At 36.1% G+C, this 19,838-nt stretch overlaps 1 protein-coding gene across 3 annotated transcripts in view; it reads right to left on the reverse strand.

Moving 5' to 3' along the window:
• Nucleotides 1–19,838, reverse strand: part of LARP4 (La ribonucleoprotein 4) — a 65,597-nt gene that overhangs the window by 21,206 nt on the left and 24,553 nt on the right. For all 3 annotated transcript variants that reach the window (XM_046663973.1, XM_046663982.1, XM_046663992.1), the window contains 4 exons: nt 17,159–17,295; nt 15,207–15,310; nt 12,285–12,395; nt 11,200–11,253 (listed from right to left, as the gene is read on the reverse strand). In XM_046663973.1, coding sequence (XP_046519929.1) covers nt 11,200–11,253; nt 12,285–12,395; nt 15,207–15,310; nt 17,159–17,295 — 406 coding nt within the window. The remainder of the gene's footprint in view (nt 1–11,199; nt 11,254–12,284; nt 12,396–15,206; nt 15,311–17,158; nt 17,296–19,838) is intronic.

Raw genomic sequence — 19,838 nt, forward strand, 5'->3', positions numbered from 1 at the left:
TATGAAGATATACTTGCATACATATATATGTACATGTAAACATGTATTTAATATACTGTGTTTTAGATATTGTACTTTTAAATCAAGCACATACTGAAAATAAAATTAAAAAAATCAGTTTGTAAAAGTTAAAAGCAAAACGAACCTAAATGTGCATCCAATTAGTAATATAACACAGAGAAATCCTAAGTGACTTTGAATCATAAAAAAATAAACTGTTATGAATGTTCCTTAGGAATAAACCACAAGGCAAAGTATGGCAAAAAAAATTTCTTAATTTTTTTTCAGAACTATATTGCTACTGAGATTGTCATTCTGATACTTTTGTGTGTGACTGTGGGACAAAGCAATTCAGTAATTATATTGGGTCACTGAGATTCAAGATTTTCACAAGGGAGGAAAGAGACATAGATGTGAGACCAAAGGATTAAAATCCATTTAGCTTGAATTTAAATTGGAAGCATCCAGTATAAACTCATACTTTTTTCTTAAAAAAAGACAAACCATGTATTTCATAGCTCTGTCCACTGAAAGGCTTAGAAACGATGACCAAACCAGTAGCCACAAGCACTCCTTGTGCCTAGCCAGTGGACTGCAAAATGCAAAACATCATTTCCCCATAAAAGTAACATGGAGACTCTGGAGACTTGGCTGACCTCAGGTCTCTTTGTACAAGAGCCTGGAACATCTTGTCATACTAGAGAGCGAAGAAACCACTGAAAATTAGTAGGGCTATGACAAAAGGACTCTTGAGTCAACTCAAAGAGGCCATACCTCACCAATAAGGACAATAAACACACCAAATATGTTTCAATACTCAAAAAACATCTGAATGGTCATTTCTGAAGGTTGCTAGGGAACCAACATATTATTTCCAAAAACTGGTAATAAAAGCTAGAACCAAGCATTTATCATGCATTTCATATATGAGCTGTACCTCATGGTAATAAAGATTAGGGCAAACTTCTCTTTATACAAGTGTTTCAACTAATAAACGGAAAAAAGATAGCAAAGAAATAGCAACATTATGGGGCCAGCCTTGTGGCTGAGTGGTTAAGTACACGTGCTCTGCTTTGGCGGCCCAGGGTTTCACCGGTTCGAATCCTGGATGCAGGCATGGCACTGCTCATTAAGGCCATGTTGAGGTGGCATCCCACATGCCACAACTAGAAGGACCCACAACTAAAATATACAACTATGTACTTGGGGGATTTGGGGAGAAAAAATTGAAAAAAAAAAAAAAAGATTAGCAACAGTTGTTAGCTCAGGTGCCAATCTAAAAAAAAAGAAAAAAGAAATTGCAACATTTTGCAATCCTTAATGAATTAATAGATGGAATCAATGATCAGTAGCAGCTAGCATAAAAAGAGACACAGCGACATACATGATTTTGTTCTGGCTGCTCCAAAATGAAATCTGATTCTAATCAAGCCTCTAGATCTAGCTACCAACTTGCATGAAATACAGGGGATCATGTTAAACTATACTCAAGAATATAACTAGCCAATTAAAAAATGTGCAAAAGACTTGAATAGACACTTCTCCCAAGAAGATACACGAATGGCCAATACGCACACGAAAAGATGCTCAACATGACTCATCATTAGGGAAATACAAATTAAAACTACAATGAGATACCACTTCACATCCATTATGATGGCTACCATAAAAAGAAAAAAAGAAACAGTGAGTGTTACTGAGGATGTGGAGAAATTAGAACCTTGTGTGCTGTTGGTGGAAATGTAAAATGGAACAGCCACTGTGGAAAACTGCATAAAGGTTCCTCAAAAAATTACAAATAGAATTAATGACCCAGCAATTCCACTCCTGGTTATATATCCAAAAGAAGTGAAAGCAAGGTCTTAAAGAGATATCTGTACACCCATGTCCATAGCAGCACTATTCACAATAGCTAAAATGTGGAAGCAACCAAGTGTCCCTTGTCAGGGGAACGGATAAGCAAATTGTGGTGTACACATACAGTGGAATATTATTCAGCCTTATAAAGGAAGGAAACTGCAGTATGTTATATGGGTGAACTTTGAAGACACTATGTTAACTGAAATATGCCAGTCACAAAGAGACAAATACTGTATGATTCCATTTATATGAGATAATTAAAGTAGTCAAAAATCATGAAGACAGAAAGCATAATGGTGGTTGTGAGGGGCTGGGGAGAGGGGAGAACAGGGAGGTTTTTTTTTTCTTTTGGGGAGTTATTTTTAATAGGTTACAGTTTTAGTTTTACAAGATGAAAAGAGTCATGGGGATGGACGGTGGTGATGGCTGCATAACAACGTGACTGCATTTAATATGGCTGCACTGTACACTGAAAAATGGTTAAGATGGTAAATTTTATGTATATGTATCTTAACACACAAAAAGAGAATACAGCTTAAGCGAAATGTATACCCTGAGAAACTCTGTAAGACAAATAACATAGTTATTTCAACATATTTCAAAAAATAGAGGTAAAGGATAAAACTACAGATTTAAAAAAAGAAAAAAACTGGAAACCAGGAAAATGCGAACAGCAACTGCTGTTCAAGAAATTATTGTTCATTTTTTAAAAATCCGTATCTTTAAAAAAAAAAAAACGAAAGTGGGGGGAGGAGTGCCAGCCCCGTGGCTGAGTGGTTAAGTTCACACGCTCTGCTTTGGCGGCCCAGGGTTTCACCGGTTTGGATCCTGGGTGCAGACATGGCACCACTCATCAGACCATGCTGAGGCGGTGTCCCACACGGCACAACCAGAAGGACCTACAGCTACAATATACAACTACGTACTCGGGGGACTTTGGGGAAAAGAAGAAGAAACAAAAAGAAGATTGGCAACAGATGTTAGCTCAGGGGCCAATCTTAAAAAAAAAAAAAAAAAAATCCTTATCTTTTAGAGCTACTGTTACTAATTTATTTACAGATAAAATTAAGTTTCAGATTTGTTTCAAAATAATTGGAGGCATAGAAAAATGGGTGGGAATATAGATGAAACAAGACTGGCCATGCTCTATTAATTGTTAAAACTGAGTAACAGGTACACAGTGATTCATTATACTATTTTCTCCATTTTAATATATGTTTGAAATTTCCTGTACTAAGTTAAAAAGAAAAAGGCAAGAAAGAAATGCTCTAAAACTTAGTAAAATAAATCAGACCACTTGTTTATGTACTGACTATGGTTGCTTTTGCACTATAATGGCAGAGTTAAGGAGCTGCAACAAATTACATGACCAGCAGAGTCTGTAACATTCATTATCTGGTCCTTAAAAGAAAAAGTTTGCTGACCTGTATGACCTGTATAATAGAGCTATAATATAAAGATATGAGAGGTTAGATTAGGAATCATAGCCTCATCAAGTTGTTGAGAATATCAAATGAACACATGTTAAAGCATAAAATTACAACTTTAATAAATGAGTGAAAGGTGTGTTTTATGATCCTTACAGATATAGGCCAGGAATGTCCTCCCCTCAAATTTTAACCAATCGAATAATTAAAAAATCAATAATGGCCAATCTTGAAAACTCCTTAAAATATCAAATTGACTTTAACCTGGCCTAAAAAAATAATTACAGCTATTGCTTATACTAAAGTAATGTTACAGACTATAGCTTACTTTTAATCTTAAATATTCCATAAGAAACTCAAACCAAGTAAATAACTATTTTCATTTATTTATTTATTTATTTATTTATTTATTTTTTGAGGAAGATTAGCCCTGAGCTAACTACTGTCAGTCTTCCTCTTTTTGCTGAGGAAGCCTGGCCCTGAGCTAACATCCATAACCCATCTTCCTCTACTTTATATGTGGGACGCCTACCACAGCATGGCGTGGCCAAGTGGTGCCATGTCCGCACCCAGGATCCGAACTGGTGAACCCCAGGTCGCTGAGAAGTGGAACATGCAAACTTAACTGCTGCACCACTGGGTCGGCCCTATTTTTTAAATGTGGTCCATCAATCAAGAAAACGGCAGCCCAAGGGGCTGGCCCAGTGGCACAGCAGTTAAGTTTGCACGTTCTGCTTCAGAGGCCCAGGATTCGACAGTTTGGATCCCAGGTGCGGACATGGCACCGCTTGGCAAACCATGCTGAGGTAGGCATCCCACATATAAAGTAGAGTAAGATGGGTACAGATGTTAGCTCAGGGCCAGTCTTCCTCAGCAAAAAGAGGAGGATTGGTGGCAGATGCTAGCTCAGGGCTAATCTTCCTCAAAAAAAAAAAAAAAAGAAAAAATGGTAGCCCAAATAAACTGATTCCAGGGGCTAGCCCCATGGCTGAATGGTTAAGTTAGCACACTCCGCTTTGGTGGCCCAGGGTTTCACCAGTTTGGATCCCGGGCACAAACCTGGCACTGCTCATCAAGCCATGCTGAAGCAGTGTCCCACACAGCAGAACTAGAAGGACCTACAACTAGAATATACAATTATGTACTGGGAGGCTTTGGGGAGAAGAGGAAAAAAAACAGATTTCAAGACGATCCAGGCACTGGAAGCAGTAGACAAAGATTTAATCCAGCTATCATAAATATGTCATGGATAAAAAGGAAATTATGTTCTTAAACAACTGAACAAAAGGGGAAATCTCAGCAGAGAGAGGTAAACTATTTGTAAAAACGGAAATTCCAGAACACAGCTTGAAGATGAATCCAAATCCACCGAAATTACCCAATCCCAAGAAGAAAAAGAGATCGAAGAAAAATGAACAGAATCTCAGTGACATCAAGCAGTCCAACATACATGTAACTGGAGTCTCAAAAGGAAAAGAGAGAAAATGGCGCAGAAAAAGTTTTGGAAAAACTGTAGTTGAAAATGCCAATTTGGTGGAAAACATCTATCTGCAAATTCAAGTTCAGCAGGACAAATGGAAAACCACACCAAGACACATCATAGTCAACTTACTGAAAACCAAAGATAAAACAAAAAATATCTTGACAGCAGGCTAAGAAAAACAACACATTACATACAGAGAAGAACAACAACGCCTCAGAGGCCAGAGCAATGGAATGTTATATTAAAAGGATGGAAAAAAAATTAAAACTATCAATCCAGAATTCTGCATCCATGGACAATACTCATCAAAAATGTGTGTGAAATACAAGACAGTTATAGATAAGGAAACACTAAAAAAATTCATCACTAGGATGCACTAGAAGAAACATCAAAGGAAGTTCTTTAGGCTGAAGGGGAACTAATACCAGATAGAACAGATCTATAGGAAGAACAACGAAAAATGTTTTCCTGCCTATTTAAAGAGAAACAAGATGATAAAATGTGAAGCATTTTACCTGAGCTCATACAATAAAAGCTCCATTGGACTCCTTCAGAAGCATATCTCTAGGCCAATCATAATACTTATTGAAGAAATAATTACAAAAAATATTCATGACTTTAGGAAATGTTAGTTTAGATAAGACAAAAATAATGAACCCTAAGACAAAAGTGAGATAAAATAGACTTCATCAAAATTAAAAACTTCTGCTCTTGGGGCGGGCCCAGTGGGTAGTGGTTATGTTCATGTGCTCCACTTCGGCAGCCTGGGATCACAAGTTCAGATCCCGGGCCACGGACCTCCGCACCGCTTTATCAAGCCTTGCTGTGGCAGGCGTCCCACATATAAAATAGAGGAAGATGGGCAAGGATGTTAGCTCATGGCCAATCTTCCTCAGCAAAAAGAGGAGGATTGGCAGTGGATGTTAGCTCAAGGCTACTCTTCCTTTCCACTACCCTTCGCCCCACAAAAATGAAAAATTTCTGCTCTTCAATATATATCGTTAAGAAAATGAAAAGGCAAGTCACAGATTAGGGGAAATAAATTTGCAACATACATATCCAACAAAGAACTTGTATCCAGAACATATAAATAACTCTTACAATTTAATAATAAGATCAACAATCAAATTTTTTTAAATACAGAAAAGATTTAAAAGGTACTTCACCAAAGAAGATATATGGAAAGAATCAAAATGTCTAAGAACAAGTGACTAGATAATCAAATTGAAGTATACTCCTACAGTGGAATACCATTCAGCAATAAAAAAGAATGAACCACGTATGGACAGCTAATCTTCAACAAACATGCCAAGAACATACAATGGAGAAAAGATAGTCTCTTCAACAAACAGTGTTGGGAAAAGTGGACAGCCACATGCAAAAGAATGAAGGTAGACCATTATCTCACACCACACACAAAAATAAACTCAAAATGAATCAAAGACTTGAAGATAAGTCCTGAAACCATACAACTCCTGGAAGATAATACAGGTAGTACACTCTTTGACATTGAACTGAAAAGGATCTTTTCAAATACCATGTCTTCTCAGACCAGGGAAACAACAGAAAAAATAAACAAATGGGAGTTTGTATCAGACTAAAGAGCTTCTGCAAGGCAAAAGAAACTAGAATCAAAACAAAGAGACAACCCACCAACTGGGAGAAAATATTTGCAAATCACATATTTGACAAGGGGTTAATCTCCATAATATATAAGGAACTCACACAATTGAACAACAACCAAAAAAAAACCACCTGATCAAAAAATGGGCAGAGGATATGAACATTTTTCCAAAGAAGATAGATAGATGGCCAATAAACACATGAAAAGATGCTCAACACACTAATCATTAGGGAAATGCAAATCAAAACTACACTAAGATACCACCTTATGCCTGTCAAAATGGCTATAATCACTAAGACTAAAAATAAATGTTGGAGAAGATGTACAGAAAAGGGAACTCTTATACACTGCTGGTGGGAATGCAAACTGGTGCCCTCACTACGGAAAAGAGTATGGAGATTCCTCAAACAACTAAAAATAGAACTACCATATGACCCAGCTATCCCACTACTGGGTATCTACCCAAACAACTTGAAATCAACAATCCAAAGTAACACATGTAGCCTATGTTTTGTTGCAGCACTATTCACAACAGCCAAGACATGGAAACAATCCAAGTGCCCATTGACTGATGATTGGATAAAGAAGATGTGGTATACACACACAAAGGAATATTATTCAGCCTAAAAAATGATAAAACCGTCCCATTTGCAACATGGATGAACCTGGAGGAATTATGCTAAGCGAAATAAGCCAGACTGAGAAAGACAAACACCAGATGATTTCACTCATACGTGAAATATAAATAAACACATGGACTAAGAAAACAGTTCAGTGGTTAACGGGGAAGGTGAGTACAGGGTGGGCATGGGGCGAAGGGGAGCACCTATGTGGTGACAGACAAGAAATAACGTACAACTGAAATTTCACAATGATGTAAACCATTACGAACTCAAAAAAAAAAAAATTTCCCATATAAATTAATGGTAACTGCTTCTTCACTTTATGCCATTTCAGCTTACAAAAGTTTTCACGGGAACACTCTACTTTCAGACAGCGGCATGAACAGAAAAAGAATTTCTGTTTGGGATGATGGAAAAGTTCTGCAAATAAATATTGGTGATGGTTGCACAGCAATGTGAATGTACTAAATGCCACAGAGCTGTACACTTAAAAATGGTAAATGGTATGGATGTATATTTTACCACAATAAAAACAACTTCTAAAGAAAGCATAAAAAAATGATGTGTCTTGCAACATTATTTGTTTTTTTTAAAGTTTTATTTATTTATTTATTTATTTATTTTTTCCTTTTTCTCCCCAAAGCCCCCTGGTACATAGTTGTATGTTTTTAGTTGTGGGTCCTTCTAGTTGTGGCATGTGGGACGCTACCTCAGTGTGGCTCGACGAGCAGTGCCATGTCTGCGCCCAGGATTCGAACCAACGAAACACTGGGCCGCCTGCAGCAGAGCGTGCAAACTTAACCACTCGGCCACGGGGCTGGCCCAGTAACATTATTTGTTAACAGAGAAATAACTTAATGTTTGTCCACAGAGAGAAATGGATAATTAAATCATGACATAAATGAACAATGTAGTATGTATACTTGAAATGATGAGTGAAAAGATCTTGAAGATCTTTGAGCAAGCCCTGACAGCCTAGTGGTTAAAGTTCAGCGCTTTCACTGAGTCAGCAGCCCAGGTTCGGTTCCTGGTTGCAGAACCACGTCACTTGTCTATTAGTAGCCATGCTGTGGTGGTGGCTCACACAGAAGAACTAGAAAGACTTACAACTAGAATATACAACTATGCACTGGGGCTTTGGGGAGGAAAAAAGATCTTGAACATCTATTAAGTGAAAACAAAAGATGATGTCTATTGTACATTCCATTCATGTAAAGACAGACAGAAAGAAAATTCCTACATGGACACAGAAAAAACTGTGATCTCTAGTCACCTCTGGCAAAAAGGACTGGAGGAATCTGGGAGAAGGAGATTTAAATTATTTATTTATTACTAATTATTTAATACTGTTTGACTTTCTTACCACATGCAGGTTTTTTTTTTTTTTTTTTATTAATGTTATGATAGATTACAACCTTGTGAGATTTCAGTTGTACATTTTTGTTAGTCATGTTGTGGGTACACCACTTCCCCTTCTGTGCCCTCCCCCCACCCCCCTTTTCCCTGGTAACCACCGATCAGATCTCCTTATCAATATACTAACTTCCACCTATGAGTGGAGTCATATAGAGTTCGTCTTTCTCTGACTGGCTTATTTTGCTTAACATAATACCCTCGAGGTCCATCCACGTTGTTGTGAATGGGCCAATTTTGTCTTTTTTTATGGCTGAGTAGTATTCCATTGTGTATATATACCACATCTTCTTTATCCAATCATCAGTTTCTGGGCAACCACCACATGCAGGTTTTACCTTCAAACTCAAAATTCTGAAATAGTAAATATAAAACAGAAATATATACAGAAAAAACTATATATTCTATGACATATATTCAGTAATATATATCATCTATATGAAACCCAGATAAAACTTAATATTCGCAGTCATAAAAAGCAATTAAAACAGGATGAAATATTGCCTCAATGAAATTATCAATACGTGAAGAAACAGGTAGATCAACATTCACTTAATCCCTTTGTCCTCCAATATCACTGCTTTTGAATCATAGAACTTCAGAAATAAAAAGCATGCGCATTTCAAAGAAACAAATCAGGACCTTAAGAGGTAACTTGAAATGCTCAAGATCAAAGAGCTTGTGGCTGAAAGCAGCATCAAGGGCTGGAATATAGGATTTCTGGCTCCTACACCCATCTTTTCCGGTGCTACGTCATTTGGTTTTAATGAACAGTACTAAAATTACTGGGAATCTGTGAATCTCCTAGTAAGAACATTGCTATGTGATGGCTAATCAAAAGAACCATAAACAAAAAACAAAATGGCAGATAAAGAAGAAAAAATTTCATTTTTCACAATGAAAAAATATATGTACACATTTATCACTATACCTGAGATCTCTGAAAAAGCAATATGCTATAAGAATTAAAAAGTATAAGGAATAATCAAAATAGTGATTATTTGTAGATGCTATGATCTCTTAGGCAGATAATCCAAAAGACACAACAAAACATTAGATATGATAAAGGAGTTCAGCAAGGTTGCTGCATGCAAATAACATGTTTTAAAAAATCAGTAGGATACCAAGGAGAGGGAAAAAAGCAACAAAAGTCACTTTAAGGAAGCAATTAAACACAACAGACCTGAATTAATAGAGAAATAGATCATAATAAAGTTACTATAATAATGAATAATGTACAGTAAAAATGCCAATTGTCCCCAATTTAACCAATAAGTTAAATGTAATCCCATTAGTTCCAGTATGGCTTTTGTTTTGTTGTTTGTTGGTATTAAACAAATCTTCTAAAATTCATAAGGAAAAGTAATGGTCTAAGAATAACCAAGACAATTCTAAAAAATAAGAACGAGGTAGGAGAACATGCATAAGATGATAAGGATACTATAAAACCATGGTAATTAAAACGGTGATATTGGTTCAGTAAAGTAAAGATTGATAGAGAACCTGAAATAGATCTGATAGATGCAATATTACAGACAAGTTGTGGAAGGACAGACGACTCAACAGATAAGTGTTGAGACAACTGCCTTTTCATATGTGGAAAAAAATTAAATTAGATCCCTATTTTATACTATACATCAAGTTAATTCCAGATGTATCAAAGACCTAAACCTGACATATAAAACTTTAAAGCTATTAGAAAACCTAGGAGAATATCTTTATAACCTCAAGCAGGTAAGGGAAATAGAAAGAAGAGCATTATAGGCAGAGCAAATAGAAAGACAACTGGCAGATATCTTCATCTGTAATGTGGAAAGTAATATTACCACCTACCACACAGAAATAATGGGATTTAAATATGTCGAGTTCTTAGAACAGTGCCCAACATATAACTTCTTAATAAATGTAAGCTGCCTTCAGTCTGGTTCTTCCACTGAATAGTTGTGTGACACTGGGTGGGTGACTCATGCCTCACTTTCCTTACTAGCAAAATGGAGAAAACAAGAGTACCTACCTTTTTAGGTTCTTCTAAGAATTAAATGAGTCTATACATATAAACTGCTTAGCATAAAAACTGACAAAGCTCAATAAGAGTTAGTAAAAATAATGTATTGCATTTACAAATAATAATTATTATATTACATACGGAATGAGGAGCATGTCAAATTAAGTGAATGTTTAGGATTCTACTTTAGATAGTAGCTCTGATAGCAACGCAGAGCATGGACTATAAGGGGGGAAAAGCTAAAGGCATAAAAGTTAAAAGGTTACTCCACTTGTTCAAGCCTAAACAATGGCAATAAGGACTGAAAGAAGTTTTGAAGGCAGATTTCACAGGATGCAAGAACAGATTAAGTGTAAGAGGAGTGAGCAAGTATCATCAATGACAATTCCCAGGTTCCTAAATGGCTGAATGTTAATGTGCTGATGCAGTTAATTGAGATGAGGTTGAAAGTACTGAGAATGTTTTCCACCTCTATTAGTAAAAATTATTCCTGCTTCTCATTTTGAGATCTGGGCTTATCTTACATGTTGTCAATCAGCATCTAACTTCATGACTTCAACTAAAAATCATGCCTTTGGAAAGAACAGTTGTATAGAAAGTATTTTGATGCTCTATCAACTAATTTTCTGAAGATGCACATAACATGGGCCAGAAATTTCTTTAAAATCATTACGGGTTTTATAAAATATTATCTGTGTTATTAAAATTTTCAAACAACAAAAAACCTTGTTTCACATTGGCTTCTACTTACAAATGTTTCTTACCATGATTGGCTTGCCCTGAAATGTTTTAACTTCTTCTCTTAAGTATTTAAAAGCCTGTTAACAAAGCAGAAAGGAACTTTCATTAGTATTCAAACATATCATTAAAGCCATCTTTACTCTATCAAGAGATTTCTGTATTAGGAACTAGCTCTAAACTAAACAATAAAAAATCCTCAAGTTGATTCAGTTATGCAGGTAATAGAGAATTAAAAAGTAAAAACTTAAGACCTCAGCTAGTTGGTATTTATTGTAGAATGGCTACTATGGATTACTGCAGAGAAAATACACAAAATTCAAAACAGACCTAAAATATCATTACACGTCAATTTAAAACCGGTTCAATCAGACAGCCTTCTAAGATTAATAATTAAAAAAAAATCAGGGGCCAGCCCAGGGGCATAGTGGTTAAGTTTGTGCACTCTGCTTTGGGGGCGCAGGGTTCACAGGTTTGGATCCTGGGTGTGGACCTACACACGGCTCATCAAGCCATGCTGTGGCTGTGTCCCATATACAAAATAGAGGAAGACTGGCACAGATGTTAGCTCAAGGACAATCTTCCTCAAGCAAAAAGAGATTGGCAACACATGTTAACTCAGGGCCAATCTTCCTCACCAAACAAACAAATAAATAAATCAGTAAGGGGTTTTAAAATGCTATTAGACATATTTTTGTTTTAAAAGAGAATTACTTCTCTTATCTTTAAGTAGGACATGAAAATAATTAAGAGTAAAATAATTATGTCAAAATTCCAAGAATCGAAACAGAAGTTACAGATTTAATATGGGCCTACTATGTACTAGAAATACTAATCACTGAGTACATGGTTCCCAATCTCCATCTCAATTTTAAAAATTATGTGTTAATTTTTTTATTGATAGGAAACAAACTGCTCTTAAATTGAAACTAAAAAAGCTTTAGGAAGATGATTAAAAAGAAAACAAATTAATAAGCAAACCCAAAAAGGTGAACAAGGTGCTTAACAGTCTTTAGAAACATTACTATAAGCACACATTTTCTCAATTAAAATATACCACTGCTTCTTCTACCACCAGGAGCTGAAATCAGAAGAAAAGTTTTCTTCTTACCTGTTGTGCATCTGTGTCTGACTGGAAAGTGATATACCAGTTGCTATTGTGTGCAAACTCACAGCTTATCACCTTAGGGCAGTTTTCATTTTTGAACAAAGCTTTCACTTCCTAAAAGAGAAAAACTTCAGTTAACTCTAAAAAATATATCAACAATGGTCATTTTTTTCCCATTCATGTCTTTTGGTCCTTTCCACTTCTTTACTTGTTAACTGTTTATGCCTTCTGCCCAATCTTCAACTGAGATTATGTTCTGAAACAAAACACGCATGGTTAACAGTGTAAATTTTGTATATGATTTTGGGGTGAAACTTTATTTTATAATCAGCAAAACTGGAAGCTTTTCACTCCTGGTGGCAAACTAAATTTTCCTTAAAGTAAAATCTCACCAGTCCTGCCATCATCCCCCTGAAAAAACGATGCCCTCCATTAACACTGTCTAGGTGCTAAGTATTTTCATTCAATCCAGATACTTTGTCTACATCAGAGTCATAGACATGAACTCTCTGCAAAGATATCTTTTCTTTTCCATAACTGATATAACTGAAAACTAAAACTCCAACAAATATATGGATTTAGAAAAAATGATTACCAAAACTCAGAACTGTATACCAGCTTGAAAGGAAACATCTACTGAAAAACCATCCAGAGAGAGAGACTGAGATTTACTCCTGAAAACAGCCCTGTGCTGAAGATTTTATCATCTCCATTTTATAGTTGAGGAAAGGGCAGCTCAAATTGTTTAACCTACTCACACTATCAAAGTGGAACTCAAACCCAGATTTGTATACCTTCAAATTTCATTTCATCTAATACTTACTTGAGTTCAAGGAGAAATTTAGTAGTAACCAATAATTCCCAAATATAAAAAGAATCTGGTTAGGTCAAACTGTCCCATATCAACATATCACTAGGTACCAATTTAAAAAGAGACAATTACTAAACTGATTAGACAATCAATATGACAGCAGTGAAGTCTAATCTGTATTCTAACTCCCTCAAATTTTTAAATACACTGCACTAAGAAAAGAGAATATCTCTACTTGTGCTGAAATTTTCTTAGGTCAAATGCTACTTGAAATAAGTGGGCAACCAGTTGAGTTTTGTGACAGTGGTGAAAAATCACCAAGTTCAGTTAATAAAATTCCCCTCTAGTCCAGAATTACCTTTTTGGAGAGCTATCTGTGGAACTGTTAGACTGTCACCCACTGATTTCTGCTTCCAAAAATCCAAAGATATTCTCCAAATACTTCTAATTCGCTTAAAGTGTATAAAGAATTGATTAATTTACTTAATTCTTAATTTAAAAAAATCTCTATTTTCAGCCTTTGTCATTCTTTAGGAAGAGTTCTTTTCACAGATTTACTTTACTAAGTATAAGAAGAGAGGCCTGGATCTAAAGCAATCAAAAATTTATTCTACCTGACAGGAACCTTTAAGGTCACTATCTAAATCCCCTTATTTTAAATTTGAATTTCAGTGATTACTGCCTAGGTCGACTTTTCCTGGCTATTTTAGTCATCTGCCTTTCCTTAACTTCTTTTTTAATGAACAATGTTTTTGCCTGGTTCCTTTTATTTACTGTTTTTCATGTGTGTGAGCTCTTATGTACTCAGAATATGCATTACGATAACTATATAAATGATAATGGCTAACCTTAAGAGTGTTTTATATGCCAGGTGCTGCTCTAAGCTCTCTATATACTAACTCAATTCTCACAACAATTTTATGAGTTGTTTATTACTATTATTCCATTTAACAGGGGAGAAAACAGAGGCAGAAAAGGTTAAGTAACTTATCCAAGGTCACAGAGGTAGCAAGTAAAAAAGCTGGAACTCAAATCCAGGCAGCGTGGCTCTAGAGTTCAGGCTCACATACTCTACACTGTTTCTTAGCACTGCAAATATTCTTCCCATCCTGCAACTTTCCTTTCGATTTGTTACTTTAGACATAGAGTTCATAATTTTCAATCAAAGATCTATCTAGCAAGAGTTACTTTTCTAATTTCTCTAATTCTAAGCTTGGAAATCTTCATTCTGGAGGTTTAATACTGAATGACTGTGGACAAAAAGATTAACTACTAATGTCTCAAATCTGTTACGTGGCAAGGGTCTAAAAATTCTTTTTAAAATCGCTCATCAATCACCATATCAGTTACTGATTAATCCTCCCCACCTCTAATTTATTATGCCTTAACATGACAACTTAGTGTGAAGCTTTGTGGCTTAGCGGTTAAGAAATATGGGCTTCGGAATTAGAGAGATCAAGTTCAAATCCAGACCCTATCATTTAAACAGCCCACATGTCCTTGGGTAAGTTTTTTAACCACTCTAAGGCTCAGTTACTTTATCTGTAAGACAAACAATAAAACCTTAGGCTTTAAATAACTGTAAAGTATATTGCACAATACATGGTAGAACCTAATTATTAAACAAATGTTACCATACATACATTATTATATAAAAAGGTCCACTTCTGGATTATATTGTTTCATTCAAATACTGTTTTATTCTTGTACCTGTACCACACCATCTTTGTGACTGCAGTTTTGCTTTATATTTTGTTAACCAGTAGGATTAGTCCTGACTCTAATCCTTATTCACACTTTTCTTCTTCATTCCTGTGTAAGTTTATTCTTTCAGATGAATCCTCAAATTGCTAAAAGAGCCTATTTATATTTTAATTGTCATTCAGTCAAATCAAGACACAAGAATTAGCATCACTGCAATATTCAGTCTACCCTTCTAAGAACACAGAATTATATCTTCTATTCTTCCAGTATTTCAGAATTTACAAATTAGTATTTATCCTATTCAGAGTAATTGATATGAGGGCACTGACTTACATTTTCCTTGTTTACCTCCTTCAATTTAAGCAGTTAAAGAAGATTTAGCTTTAGCAGTGCTTAATAATTTGATTTACCTCTATTGGTGTTGTTTCAGGAATCTCTCTAAGAATCACAATACAACGCTTATGACTTGGTCTCACTTTCTCGCCCTTCTCATCAACTTGTACCATGGGAGAAGCTGAAATTTATAAGAAGGTTTTATTCAAAAGTGATAAGTAGAGATATTAATAATTCCATTAAAAAACTATTCATTTCTATTTCCAACTGAATAAATCAGAAGAGGTTAATATGCTAAAGAAATTAAGTTGTAGAATCAGAGATCACAGTTATAAGAGAATATTTTGAGATTAACAAGCAAAGAACCTTCTCTAATGTTACTCTTTGAACAAATATTTAGAGTACCTACTTTGTGACTTGGCACTGTGTTGGGGTTAAACAGAAGCCTTCAGGGAGCATGCAACATTTATATCTAATAAGGGAATTTCCCTGTATACAATTATCAAATTCTTTATTTCAAGATAACACAAATCAGTGTATTTGCATTAGCCAAACACTACTCTGGGGAATGTAATGAGCTCCAATATATGAAGAAATTCTTCTTATAATCAAAGTCTTGAGGCCAGCCCCATGGTGTAGTAGTAAAGTTCAGCACACTCTGCTTCAGCGGCTGGGTTCGCAGGTTTGGATCCCAGGCACAGACCTACACCATGCATCAATCATGCTGTGGTGGTGACCCACATATAAAGTCAAGAAAGACTGGCACAGATGTTAGCTCAGGGCTAATCTTCCTCAGCAAAAAAATTAAAATAAAAAATAAAGTCTAAGTATCCTTTAGATGCTGATTTTGAGGAAATACTGAAGGAAGATAGCACCACATAGCTAAAACTTTTATTTCTAGTCCCTTTGGTGAGATAACATGCCACATCTCCCTGAACATGTAAGTAGAGAGATTAAAAAAAGCAGTTAAGGAAGAAAGCTTGGGTGTAAACGCTAGGTTCCAGCCCTTAGAGGCTGGCCAATTTTCTTATGTTGACAAGACTGGGTTATTTTAAGAAATGATGTCTGCACAAATCGATCAGAGATCTAATAAATGCTTTTAGCCCTCCGAGAACAGAAATCCTCTACTCCCATACAGGTGTATTATTGGACTTCCTATGTTTAACTTTTAAACACTTTCAACAACACATTTCATATAAAAGTGAAGATCTGCCTTTATTCACTAAGGTAGTTAACAAAACCCATAGAAGAAAGGTTACCAAGAAATACTGACATAAGACACAAACATCACTAAAAGTCCTTAGACACCCAATCTAAAAATATAAATTCTTTACCAAACAAACTGCAGGTTGCAACTCTTTAATAGGTTGTGAAATCAATTTAGAATAAAAGAAATGAGTTCACTGCAAGCATTTAGTATTAATCTGTGACTGACAATTCAGTTGTGTATGGGTATATGGTGTGTGTATTGGGCTGTGATGTAAAATTTACTTCTTACTTGGGTTCAAAAGTTTGAAATAGATTGCTTTACAAGGTGTGATAATGACACATATAGCTTTTTCATAGCCAAAAAAACTGAGATTTAACTGCTTATAGTTGAGTAAGTGAGTTATAACAAGATGAACCACCAAGGTGTAGAACTGGTATAGAAACTATATATACCAGTCAGTAAAAACAAACTATTGGGACAGAAGAGCGAAAAATAGGAAGTTAACAACAATTCCCTATATGATCAGAAATCAAAAGAATATTTAATTTTTGACTTTAAGAAATAAGCTAGGGGCTGGCCCCATGGCCAAGTGGTTAAGTTCGCGCGCTCTGCTGCAGGTGGCCCAGTGTTTCGTTGGTTCGAATCCTGGGCGCGGACATGGCACTGCTCATCAAACCATGCTGAGGCGGAGTCCCACGTGCCACAACTAGAAGAACCCACAACTAAGAATATACAACTACGTACTGGGGGGCTTTGGGGAGAAAAAGGAAAGAAATAAAATCTTTAAAAAAAAAAAGCTAAAAGCTATGATTTACATACATCTCAACACTTCAAGAATTAGATCAGGGTCTGTGGTCAGCTTTTTTATTTCTTCCATATTAGCAACTGTCCAAATTGGGATGAACTGATCACTGTCCATTTGAGATATCAAGTAAAGATCCTTTGACAAATTTTCTCTGAAAGGAATAAACAGAAACAACAGTTGTATAAAATAAACAATTCTTAAAAAGCTCCTAAAGAGGCGCCTCACTCACTTTGTCAACTAAGTCTAGGAAAACAAAATCACGCTATCAGAAATTATACAGTGAACTATGAAAACATATAATATACAACAGATATACTCTAACAGGCTCCAGAAAGTTCCTGAATCCCCAAATACATAGGGCCCAATAGTTCTGAACAAGGGATTTTATGGAATTATACTGATATGGAAAGAGGCTTAATATTAAAAGTATATTATAAAATATTCCACAGTGTAGTTCCACCTTCTAACACTTTATCATTGATATTAGAATATGCAGGGGCTGGCCCCGTGGCCGAGTGGTTAAGTTCACGCGCTCTGCTGCAGGCGGCCCAGTGTTTCGTTGGTTCGAATCCTGGGCGCGGACATGGCACTGCTCATCAAGCCAGGCTGAGGCAGCGTCCCACACGCCACAACTAGAAGGGCCCACAACGAAGAATATACAACTGCGTACCGGGGGGGCTTTGGGGAGAAAAAGGAAAAAATAAAATCTTTAAAAAAAAAAAAAAAGAATATGCATGTGGGAAAAATTATAGTTTAAACCATGATTTGGATTGTAGAGGACTTTAAATTTCTGAATGTTTACATTTTTCAAATAAGTATGTTTGACTTTCTCTTTAAATTTAAATAATAAATTTAAAACATTTAAAAATAAGACAAGATTATTTTGATACATTTTTAAAAAAGAAGATACAAACACTTCTACCTTCTACCTTACACGTAAAATCCTGTTTAACGAACTTATGTAAAATCAAATTCTGTCTTGTTATTCACATCGCATCTTTTGAAGCCACCTTCCCAATGACCACTCAAACATTCCTGATTCCCCTTCCCTTGATTACACTGCTCTACTTTTTTAAAAATTTTTTATCTCAAAACTTTATTTTTTCCACATCGCTTACCACCTAACACATTTCTAAGTTGCTTACTCTTTATGTTTACTGTTTTTTCTCCCCTAGACAGAATATAGGTTCCATGAAGGATCTTTGTTGTTCAAAAATGTGTTTCACAGTCCTAGTGTCTGGCAAAACGTATGCCTTTACATTTAAATTATGTTAAAATAGAGCAATAATTACTTTCTTAAGGTTACAATCGTCAACAGGTGGTGGTGATTTGTTTTTGGAGGGAAAAAGAGAATAGAGAGGATACCAGCAAAGGTTAAACTCACTTCCGCATAAAAGGAAAAACATACAATCACCCCAATCAACAAGATATTCCTTAAGCTTAAGAACTTGAAAATAAGACAACTATAAACATAGTATTTGCACAACTAAAAAGTTGTAGCCTAAATCGTAGCCTAAATCAACCCTGTCTTTCAGCAAGTTGATTCTTATAAAACAGTGTGTTAAACTCTCAAAGAAACTACCTCATCAGAAGTAGTCAAATTAACGGACATAACATCTAGGATTTGACTATTCATGACTAACATCTGATATGTGCTAATGGCAATTTTGCTGAGCTACAAATGTCAACTGCCCAGCTGGTTTGAACTGTATCACACTTCTGAGTAGGATGTGATAGATTATGACAAGTCAGAGCGCCCACCGCAACAACTAAAAAAGCTTGGATAAATTAGAAAAATCATGTTTTTGGAGATAAAGGAGAGCTACGGAAGCTATAAGGACAAAATCAAAATTTCAGAAAGATGATCTTTCTTTCCTGAAGGCATCTGCAGATCCTGGACCAGAGGGGAAAACTGCAGAGCTTTAAGGCAGTTGCACAGGACTGGCATTAAGAATTAGAAACTAAAGGAGCTCCCAACACACAGCTGATTTTCCCCATTTGACATTTACTGAGTTCTAAGGAGGAAGATGGAAGACTGAGAGTCAGGCTGAAAAGGAAGAGTAAAATCTCTGTGGTCTTGTGCAAGTTCCAGTAGAAGGAACCTTGCCTCAAACACAAAACATCTGCCAGATTTTGAAGCTATATGGGGTAAGAGGATAAAGAGCTAATCTCAAACCTCTGAAGATCAGACTAACTCTTCCTTGGTGTTTCAGGTTTCAGGTAACAGAAAACTGTCAACTTCTAAATCAAAAGCCTAGGGGCCAGCCCCGTGGCCGAGTGGTTAAGTTCACGCACTCCACTTCGGCGGCCTGGGGTTTCACAGGTTCAGATCCGAGGTACGGACATGGCACGACTCATCAGGCCATGTTGGGGTGGTGTCCCGCATGGCACAACTGGAAAGACCTACAACTAGAATATACAACATGTACTGGGCGGCTTTGGGGAAAAGAAAAAAAAAAAAAGATTGGCAACAGATGTTAGCTCAGGTGCCAATCTTTTTTTTTTTTTTTTAAAGATTTTATTTTTTCCTTTTTCTCCCCAAAGCCCCCTGGTACATAGTTGTGTATTCTTCGTTGTGGGTTCTTCTAGTTGTGGCATGTGGGACGCTGCCTCAGCGTGGTCTGATGAGCAGTGCCATGTCCGCACCCAGGATTCGAACTAACGAAACACTGGGCCGCCTGCAGCGGAGCGCGC

Source organism: Equus quagga, chromosome 1 (genome assembly GCF_021613505.1).
Source record: "Equus quagga isolate Etosha38 chromosome 1, UCLA_HA_Equagga_1.0, whole genome shotgun sequence".
In the NCBI taxonomy this organism is placed as follows: domain Eukaryota; kingdom Metazoa; phylum Chordata; class Mammalia; order Perissodactyla; family Equidae; genus Equus; species Equus quagga.